This window comes from Galleria mellonella, unplaced genomic scaffold, assembly GCF_026898425.1.
Source record: "Galleria mellonella isolate WM207_F2 unplaced genomic scaffold, CSIRO_AGI_GalMel_v1 utg117, whole genome shotgun sequence".
NCBI classification, from domain to species: Eukaryota; Metazoa; Arthropoda; class Insecta; order Lepidoptera; family Pyralidae; genus Galleria; species Galleria mellonella.
Window position 1 is genome coordinate 9,093,567 of NW_026441980.1, and position 11,487 is coordinate 9,105,053.

Genomic DNA, 11,487 nt, shown 5'->3' on the forward strand with positions numbered 1-11,487 from the left:
CCGTCGCCTATAAACAGTACCATAGGCATAACAGAGTATACTGTTTCGCCCATGACCACCATGCCTTGTCATTCCTAAGGAATAAAGTGTTATACCTCTATACTCTGTAAATTCACTGCCATAAGGGATATGGCAGAAAATTTGCATTTTTAATAAAATTCTTCAAACCAAAACAAAGCCATGCAAACAAAATTGCTTCACGCTAGAAACACAAATGGGACAGAGGTACCCAAGCAAAAGACTTTAATACAAAGTCTGTCTCTGGTAATAATATTGAATATTCTATACTAATTTACTGTAAAACAAACATTTTATAATATAAGATTAAATATCTATCAAATTCTTTATTATAATAATGGTATTATATTAACCACTACGTCAAAAGGTAAAATAAAACATAATTAAATAGTAAATAATAATTATTTCGAAATATCTAATCACAGTGGATAAAGCACTTAAAATAATAATTAGACTCGAGGTATTTGTGGTAAATGGGCGCCACTGGGATGAAAACCAAATTCGTCAGCTGTGTAATCGACTCTGTATGTAACACCGTCATCGCCGAGATATTCGAAGAATCCTGTGGCTCTAATTCCAGGACCAGTGGCGGTATTTTCGAGCCTACCAGCCTCTTCAGCGTTAATACCATTTTCTGTCTGGTAAGAATATCGGTAAGAGTTAACATCTATTTCGTTGTCTTGTCTGAGGATTCTTGCGTTCTGTTCATTACGTTGTTGTGGCCTAACATAAGAAGTTTGTTGAGGCCTGACGTATGAACTTTGTTGTTGGTAGTAGGTAGGAGATGCAGCAGACGCTGCTCCTAATGGCCGATAAATACCAGCATTTTGACTGAAACTAAAAAAGAACATTTTATTGGCATTTTAGTTTTTTTTTAATAAATACGAATAACAAATACATAATATTGTTATCAATGCAATAGTCTTATTCTAGTACATGATATTGATGAATAAATATTTTATATATTTTTTAAATAAGAGTATATTTAAATAATTTTATTAATTATAAATGGTAAAATTTTATCCGGAATATCATTATCTTTGTAACATTAAGATAAATGTTACCTTTGCAGTAAGTTATGGGATAGCGTTGCTTTCTTTCAGTTACTTATGTATATATAGAATAATGGCCCTTTTGAATCGAACATTGTAAATTGCCACTTAAATACTGAAACCCCAAAATTATCACTATATTTTTGAGAGACAGAAATTATATGTAATACTTTGTATTCATACCTAGATTGTGGTCTCTGATATCTATTGTTAGAATTTGATCCACTGGAATAGTCGTATCTATTGTCGTAGGATTCTGCGTATCGACCCTCATTGCTTGGCCGGTATCGACCGTCGTCACCTCCATAACTCCCTGGACGGTATCGTCCATCGTCTAGAGCATTACTGGTAACAACACCAAACACCAACACGGTAAACTGCACAAACAAAAACTTCACTATACACTTTAGCTCCTTAGCAAAATCCATCTACAACTACCATTTTACTTACCACGAAGATCTTCATTTTTTTTTCTAATTCTTGTTAGAATAAAAATAAACGAATGATGGTGTCAAACGATAAACGTATCTTTTATACAACCGTTAAAACGGAATAGCAATAATTATTGCAAAACTCGAGCAGATTAACGGCAGAAATGATAATTTTATTTGTTAAATTGACATTCGTTGCAATATATGGATTTGTGGCAAATTAAAGCACCAACCGCACCCAAATCAGAAAACAGATCGCCCAATGACAAAAACCATAATTATTTGTCCTCTAACCATGTATATGTTGGAAGACACCTACGTTGACTTCATAATTATGAACTATTTAAATACAATTCACGTATTTTTTTTAAATGACCCTGAAATAATTTTCGCAACTGAATAATTAACAATAGTTTTTAAAAAAATATACGAAATTAACATATAAAATAATTATTCAGGACATACTACTTTGCACACACAAATAATCCATATACCCAGAATATATTGATTAACTGAGATAAAATATTTTTCTTCATCCCAAATAGTACGTGAATAACTTTCAATACTATTGGCTGAGACATTATGGCGCCATGTTTGTTTGTTTATTTCTCTATTTGTTAGCAATAGCTACCAAATAAAGAAATAAAACTAACAAAAAAAACTTTCTTTCACATATATAATATTAGTGAAAATGTATAACGAACCATGCAACTACTTGCCATTAACTGACAGTCATGCCTTTTTTGTAAGAATTTATCATCATCATCATATCAGCCTTTAACTGTCCACTGCTAAACATAGGCATTTTTCTTAGAAGGCATTGCCAGTAGTTACCACGATTGGCAGGCTGGTTAACAACCGCAGTTAGGCTTTCCATTCCCTTACTCGCCTCTTACGACATCCATGGAAAAGGAAGAAGTTGGTAAAACTACCCATATTTAATGAGAATTTCCAAAGGACCTGCCTTAACGGATGTTTATTTAGTTGCATTAGGAACAACTTGTAGGTATTCCTTAAGTACACACCTAAAATATCCTATTTTATAATGTAATGTAATAAATAAATTAACCTAAAGAATTACACAAGTAAAAGTTTAGTTATTCCAACTTTTTGGGATATTTAGTTTCTGTATATAATTATTTTTTTTTAATAAATTACAAAAATATATCCTAGTATAAGGTACATATTTATCATATATGCATGGGATTGTAAATTTTATTTGATCAATATATATATACATTTAATTTTTATAAATTTTACTTTGCAAAAGATACTTTTTTAATTACACAGTACTATCATCATACCTACTTATACAACAATTAGTCCATTACCTTAAGGTTGTCTTGAAAAGATTTCTCTCAGCATTAAGACCGCCTTACTGTACTTATACAATTGTGTCGTTGTGTTTGATTAAATTGTCTTGCTTATTTCCTATATTGTATAATGCAAATAAATAAGTATACTCATTCGTTCATTTTTTGGACTTTTTTTTAATTATAATTTATACAGTACTCTCAGTGCACGAGACGGACTCGAATTAGCCGATTTTTTAGAATTTCTCTTTACCTGTCTGAATATTTATTCAAGCATCACACAAGAACTGTTACACCAAATTGAATACGGTTTTCATAGTTATATTCCTGAAGATCTAACTTAGAATCTCGTGTATATATTATCTTGATACGCTATCTAAAAGTGATTACCTATCTACTAAAATATACTATATATAATAGAATAACATAATTAGCTAAAGCTAGTAGTAAAACTGTAAAAAGATGTATTAAAGTTAATAGATTTAGTTGCAGAAAAAAGTGAGAGATTAGTATACGTAATAATACTTTCCATAATCTGTCACTGCTGTGTTACATTAGATCACCTATAAATGTATTTTATCATCCCACTATCATTTTAATTTCATTATTTTGATTTCACTGCGATTTAATATATAAAGAATAATTGAGGAATATAAGTACTAAACATACCTATAGGGATAGGGATAGCGAATCTTTAGTTACTTTTAGTTTAGGTATACATATACATATATAATTTAATAATGATTTGTTCTCAAAATTTGTTGTAGTGTCAACACATATACATTTTTTAATTTATAATGCATAATATCTGAATCTAAAACAAAATTTGCTTAATAGATTCTCACTAATGGAGTGTTTTTCATATTCATAACTAAGTATGTATATCTGTCTATATTGAGCAAGATAAGACCTATCTATCTTGCTTAATCTAAATATTATAGTTTATATTAAATAAAAATGGCCAAGGACAAACAGACTCGGCCACTGCAGATTCCATATATATAAGTATGGTCAGCACGATAAGTCAATGAACACATTAAAATATATTTAAAAAAAAACTCTTTACAACGTGGCTTGTGGTCCCGACATAGAATGGGCAACCCCTTTCTTTCCCGTGGGTGCCGTAAGACGCCACAAAGGGAATTTAATGATCGAGGGATGGGCAGCAGCGTCTTTCTTTAAACATCATCAAAGCCTAACTACGGTTGCCAACCCACCTGCTAATCGTGGCAACTATGGCAAAACTTCCTAATAGCAAAGGCAGTGTATGTGGGAAGTGTAAGTTTAGTAAAGGGCAGTTAACAGCTAATATTAATGAATGAATATATTCGATTAATTGTGACGTTTTACCGTACAATGTTCACCAAATTTTGTCATAATTTGGTTAAGCGATTTACGTGCAACGGTGGTGCTTATGACTTTTAGTGCTGACTGGCACTCAGTTACAAAACCAACTGTTAAATAAATGATAGAAAAATATACAAACTTTAATCAACAAAAACTTTATTCAACCTTCATCATTTCAGTCATTAATTATTCACAGCTGTACTTAGGGCTCTCCAACTGCCACACGGAACGATCCAAAACTACCTACATATATGTGTATATGCACCTACTGTCTAATACTGCCAACACATTTGAGGTCATTGTTCGGTTATCCTATAGTTCGTTCGCCTGAACTCAGTCGCCACTTAAAAACACTTCTTCCCTGTCAATTATGGACGTTTTAAGCTACATGACCCACCCATTACCCTGAATAAAAATAACAACAATAAAGAGTAATTATAGCGCACGGCAGTATATCATGGGAAATCTGTGAAAATTTCCATTTGTATTTATTGGCACTTTCCAAAATTTTCCAACAATTTACATCGTGAAAAGGTATCTATAAATATTTTTTAACAAAAATGTTAATAACCTAAGTCACTAAAACAAAATAATCAAAAATATTTTGTCGGTTTGTCGGTCTGTGGAATTTACCAATCAAATAACAAATTTTGTGTCAATTTCATTGCAAAAAAGCCCATAAATAAAAAAATATGCAAAAATTATCACCATGTAAGTATATATAATGCTCAATGTTGATAAACAACATTGCTTAATAGGCTATGATAGTCGGTTTCTTATAATATTAATGTATAAAACATCTATTGAGGAATGTACAAAATTAAAATATATATTTAAATATTTGTAAAGTACATATTTATAGAATTTAGATAATAATTCTCCATATTTTTAATAATCTTGGATACCTGGCGGTGGTAGAAAATATTGTATATAATTGTAGTATATAATTATAGTAAGTACTATAAATCATAAATATTTCTTTATCGAACTTCATCGAATACATGCAGTACTGTAAAATTTTATACAGCTTAAGATTTTATTACTGCTAACCGGATTATATACTCACAAAAAAGCCTCCTACGCTATAAACGGATGTGTGAGTACCTCTTGGAAACCTCAGGTAAGACCATAAAACCTAAATTATCTCTTGATATCAAATTAAGAAAACAGTAAAAAGCAAACTTCTTTATAATCGTAAACATTCATAACAAAAATGCTCAATAATTATATCTCATTTCTACAGAACAAATAACTAAAATAAAAACATAAATGTTACTTATTTAACAAATCTACATTTCATTATCTATCTACATATATATATATATATATATATATATATATATATATATATATATATAAAAGAGAGCCACAGCCAATCTCTTTAAACTTTACAGATAGATTACAGGTAAGTAAAGAATAAGGAAAAATTTAAAAAAGTTCAACTTCTAAAAAAGGTAAACAAGGATTGAAAGTTTTTGTTAAATTTCGTCATTTAAAAGTTAGTCATGTGAAATTTTACATTTAGGTACTTAATTCAGAACCAAAATTAATACCCGTTTATTGTTTTTTAAAGAATTCACCCCTAAAGCTGTGAAACAGAGAATATAAGTTTATATGGGGCTTCTGTTAATTGAAGCTAGAAATACGAAACCTTAGTTTTAGACATTTGACTAGAAATAAATAAAATACTTTTCAGCATTTTTTAAATTTCAACCTTAGGAGGTGAAATGAGGAATGAAAATTTGTATAATCTATTATTTTTGAAGTTGTAAGTATAAAAATTTGTTTTTATGCTTTTGATTAAAACTAACATATTTTTCAGCAGTATTTTAAAATTTTACTCCAAAGGGGTTGAGACAGGGGATGATTTGATTTAGATGAAAGTTTGTATATAGGTAAATTTGTTAATTTTAAGTAAAGAAGGCGAAGTTTTATATTTAATCTCTTGCTAAGAAAAGATATAAGATGGAGTTTACAATATTAGAAACTCGCGGAGAATAGCTATAATTTATAAGACTAAGCGAAAAAGTGATAACCGCTGGAAATCGAATTACACATACAAGCAAGGTCGTGAGGGAAAGCTGGTATGTTATATAAAACGAAAAAATATTAGCTACAGATATATTTTACATCGCAAAAAAGCTATTTTCAAAAGCTATTTGACTTTGTACAAAAGTCGATTGCTTGGGTACCTCTGTATTCGTGTTTATGAAGCAGTTGTGTTTGCAAATATGGCGTGACTGGGTATAAAATACCTGATCTCTTTATGGGGGGTATCATGGGCGAAACAGATATATTGTCCATGGTACTGCTATGTCTATAGGCGACGGTTACCACTTTCCATCAGGTGGGCGTATGCCATTCTAAGTTCTATAAAAAAAAAAAAAAAAATTTCGATAATTACGAAATTGATATAAGCTAATAATCTCTTTAATCTAATTGTAACGTTTACTATTGCTTATCTCAAATAATCTTGAATATTAGTAATATACTTTTGAAACCGGCTCCGCAGTTATAATGTTTAAAGATATAAAATACATCAAAGCACGATGAGTTGTTTTAAAGACACGTGAAATCGCGCTTTATAAGTAGTTTTGTTTCTACCGTGAAGCAGTTGTGTTTGCATGGCTGTGTTTCGGTTTAAAGGGTGGGATATGGCGTGAATTTACAGGATACAGAGGAATAACACCTGAGTCCTCAGGAATGGCAACGCATGGGAGGTATCATGGATGCAACAGTATACTCTGTTATGTCCATGGTACTGCTCATGTCTATAGGCGACGGTTACCACTTTCCATCAGGTGGGCCGTCAGCTTGTTTACCATTCTAAGTTGTATAAAAAAAAGCCTTTGCACCATAACCAACAAGAATTTGCTCCGCAAGGTATAACAGCTGCAAATTACAAAATAATAAGAACAATTTTAACATACATAAAAAAGATTAGATGCGGATTAGACACCTAATCTAAGGAACAGATGTATTGAAAATCATCATTATTTGTAAGTCACGTAATGAAAACAACCGTCAAATAAAAATTTGCTAGAATTTATTATAAATTAGATTAAATAAAATTTTATTTTAATTAAAGAATAGTCATTGATTTATTGAATAGGTTCATCCGCAATCCGTATATATACTTCGTACTCAATTTTGAGATTATTTTTGTTACTGGAATTAGTGAATTGGGTGACGTTGTTAAGGATTTTTGTTCCTCTAAAACTATAAAAATTACCAATATTTTTGCCATTTCGCGACAGCATTTGAGGATTGTGCCTGAAAAATATAATAAAATATATTATTTATAATTAAAAAAATATTAATATTTAGTTTGCGTCTGATTTAGTTGTTTTTGACATTTTAGAATATTGTCTTTCAAAAGAGGTGTTCGTCGAAATAAATAATAATAATAATATTCTACCTATAAAATTCATGAAACAAAAGTTACAAATATTATAATACTGAGACTTGCATACAAATCGCCAGACATTAATAAATTATCATGGTCCTGTCCTTACATTTCAGTTAGAGAACCCTAAAAATATACTCAAACCTAATCATAACATTTAGCTACTCACCTAATTTTAGATCCACAAAGGAAAAGGTTATCGACCATTAATCTATTAAAATGTAAATTTGATGTCAAGTTATTTTTCAACATCTGGTAAATATAAGGGCCAATTTGACCAATCCTTTTAAAATTATAATAGAATATTTTTAAAACGAAAATGACAAAAATATATAAATAAAAAATATACTCATTACCGTAATCTCTAATGAACTAATCAGTGACTAAACATTTTTAATTAATTTTAGTTACTTGGCAATTTCAATAACATATTCCAGAAATTATTGAGTCATTAAAGTATTTTAAAGCGGACGGGATTTAAATTTGCGGAAACCTTCTAAGCATTTATGTTTTAAAAATATTTCTGTAGTCACAGTCATTTATCAATTATTATTGAAGTTACCATAATACCTAACATTTCACTAAGCACATTAATATCATAATTATACATAAACAAAAAAATATATTTGTCATATAATTGTTTAATACTTACTCAGAAGTATATCCCTCACTGTCACCTTTAGTATTTAAATATTTACATTTAATAGCAGTTTTCTTATCAGCAAATGTTTTGAAATAATGATTAATACTTCCTTCAGGCGTTTCACCAAATAGGTTATCAAATGAAACATATCGATCTATTAGTGCCTTTATCACTTTATGAAGATAAGGATACCTTTCGGCATATATTTTACGGCCAATGTATTCAATTTTTCCCGGCCTGTCAGATATATTGTTGTCTCTTGGATCACCAGGACCATTAGGACCATTTCCACCATAACCTCCATTTCCTCCAAAGCCTCCGACTCCACCATTAGGGCCTACTTCGTGAACATAAGGATAATCTGGATACAAGCCTTGCTTATAAACATAAGTGTACTTTCCTTCATCACCAGGTATGTATTTACCTTCATTTAACGGTCTATAATATTTTCCATCGTCATTACCATATTTCTTAGGATCATATTTTCCATCATCAAATGGTGAACACTTTATAACTGTAAATAATACGAAGGTTGCAATCTGAAATATAAAATTAACTAAATTTAAACATTCACTTAATAATTTATTTACCAAAATAATGCTGTTCACTTGAGTGAACAGCATTATTTTGGTAAATAAATTAATGAAATTTTTTTAATACACGCAGGACAGCGATACAGATAGGTAGGGAAAGAAAAAAGAATGTAGTTTGGATTGAACGACGGCTGAATCGTACATTGACATAACCCAAAGGATAAGCAAGCTGAAGTGGCAAAGGACTGGTCACATAGCTCGAAGAACCGACAACCAATGGGGAAGAAAAGTTCTTGAGTGGCGACAGCGTACGGGCAAACACAATGTAGGACGACCCCCTACTAGTTGGAGTGACGACCTGAAATGCATTGCAGGTGGCTCAGAACCGTTCTTAATGGCAGTCTATGGGGGAGGCTTATGTTCATCAATGGACGGATAATAACTAAAATGATGATGATGATAATGTCGAATCGAGTATTGTATAATAAATAAACATAAATACTACCCCATTCCTTCTATAATTAATACCTTGTTATAAGGATTTAAAAGTCCCTTAAAAAAAACATTTGTTTTATATAAAAGAAATAAATAAAATAAACTAACAAAGCGCCTGATTTTAAATCATGAAAATAAATTATTAGGTATCTAATCTCGATTATTGCGATTTTTATTTCACCTTATAAATCAAAATAGAACAATTATTTAATTATAATTGTTTAATCCTACTTCACTGTGCGGTAATTCATATGCTATAAATTACTCATATTTAAAATATATTAATCTATTTTTATATAGAATATACACATCTTAAAGAAAGTGTACGTCTAATCCCCAAAATATTAAGACTTACTTCCTAACTATGAAAGTACTAGCTTGTATTATTTTATATTTAATACCACATACAACAATAACAACCATTTTGTTTGTCACCTAAATCCAAATTATATGAAATTTTTAAATGTAATTTATGAAATTTAAATGCCTTATTTTTACTCTAATAAAACCACAAATGTAACCTTTGATATCTTCCTACCCATACCAAAAGGTTTATTGAACCAGAAAGGTTTATTCACGCCGTGACCTTTCGTTTAATAAAAAAAATGTAAAGTGCGAATATGCTTAATAAGATTTGTACAGTATGGTGAATATTTTTCCTTGAAGAGTTTTCTAATATTAATATCTTGATTCTCGATTTATTTTGCCATTACTAACGCAGGTCGTTTATTAAAATATTATGTAATAACTTATGTAGATAGACAGGTCTACAAAATTGCCAAAAATTTACGAAACAATGATACAAGGTTGTAAAAGAATGTCAGAGATGAGTTGTCAGTCAATTGCTTGATATGTTGTCTGTCCTCGATTACCTATCACTATATATATCTAAATCGGCATATGGAACGCTTGTTCTTCCTTTCTCAAATAGTTGTTTGCTTTTTCTTGTTTTATAAGTTTCTTGGGCAAAAATTGGTACAAAAATTCACTATTATTTTTTGTTTCAAATATATATTGATTATATTTCTTTAAATATATATTTCGTGATGTAAGTGAATTAAATATAACTAATATAAAATTGGATGTATATTTGTATGATTTGTGTCACTAATTCTTGCTTTTCTTTAACTATATCTAAGAGTTTAGAACTTTTAGTAAATCAAATTAATACGCGAACGTTTTAATAATAATTATCATATGATAATCATAATTAGCTATAAACAAATTATAAGATACTGAAATTACTTACAAAATTCACTACTTGCATGTTATTGTTATCCGCACCAAGTTATTTATCCAAAAATAATATCTGCAATTAGATCAAATGTATGAATTTACACAAACATGTTTTGCTCATAACAGCACCATGTATCCGTCAAAATCATCATATTCTCCATTGACATTTAATTAACATTTAGATGATGAATAAATTTGGACATACCAAAAGTGGAACAGAATCCTTAAATCAAGGTGTGACGAGGTCAAATAGAAGAATTAACATACTTTAAATGTTCGATTATTATTAATACAAAAGTCCGTGAGATTATTGCACTGTTTCACTGAGATATCGAAGAGAGGATAACCAATAACTTCGAGACGACCGACTTGTATGAGGGTCGTAATTTTCTCAGGAATGCATGCAGATTCACCTCACAATGTCGATTTGCATAAAACAAAAATGAACTTTAAAATGCAACAAAATAAGTAGGCGTACGCATTCCAACCTTCTTATTTTATTTACATTTATATTGAGACCATAACGAATATGACATAGAAAATAACATCCTTTAATAGCAAGTTCCAGAATCAACAAGTATAAACATTATAAAACGCATTCTGATATGAAAGATACTACCCATTGATTTTATAATTAGACAATATTATTTTCCAGTACTTATTATGTGTATTTAATAGTGGTGCATTATCATTGTAAACATGTGTATTTAGCATAATGTTTAAACTTTATGAAGAAATAATAGTAGGAAGAAATAAATTCATTTCAATATTAACAACTGATATAACAATGATACTTGGACTTACCAACTACCATATTATTTTACCGTGAAAAATGCAGGATATGGATTAACATATATTAGCATGAGAAGTCATGTATCTACATAACTAACCAAATAATCTAATGAACGTATCAAGCAAACTCGATTGAAAAGGACTATACATTTCCACAGTATTTTAACAAAAAGTTCTCATTATTATCTCGCTACATAAATTTTCAGAAAATTCATTCATAA

The 11,487-nt window shown here is 29.9% G+C and overlaps 1 protein-coding gene across 1 annotated transcript; it reads right to left on the reverse strand.

Annotated features, from left to right (window-relative positions):
- Nucleotides 1-460: 460 nt before the first annotated feature.
- Nucleotides 461-10,853, reverse strand: LOC113511842 (uncharacterized). Its single transcript, XM_026895563.3, has 6 exons — nucleotides 10,680-10,853; nucleotides 10,488-10,547; nucleotides 8,220-8,749; nucleotides 7,266-7,434; nucleotides 1,254-1,447; nucleotides 461-855 (listed from the first exon to the last, which is right to left on the reverse strand). The coding sequence occupies exons 2-6, from the start codon at nucleotides 10,503-10,505 to the stop codon at nucleotides 468-470; spliced, it is 1,299 nt and encodes a 432-aa protein (XP_026751364.2). The 5' UTR covers nucleotides 10,506-10,547; nucleotides 10,680-10,853; the 3' UTR covers nucleotides 461-467.
- Between the last annotated feature and the right edge of the window lie 634 nt (nucleotides 10,854-11,487).

What these genes read in the sequence shown, in the direction of transcription:
- LOC113511842 (XM_026895563.3), bottom strand. An exon ending in TTGCGGATGAACCTATTCAA is followed by an intron (nt 1,448 to 7,265) that starts TAAATCAATGAC and finishes TTGTTTGTGCAG; the next exon opens with TTTACCGTGTTGGTGTTTGG. An exon ending in TATCAGAGACCACAATCTAG is followed by an intron (nt 856 to 1,253) that starts GTATGAATACAA and finishes GTTCTTTTTTAG; the next exon opens with TTTCAGTCAAAATGCTGGTA.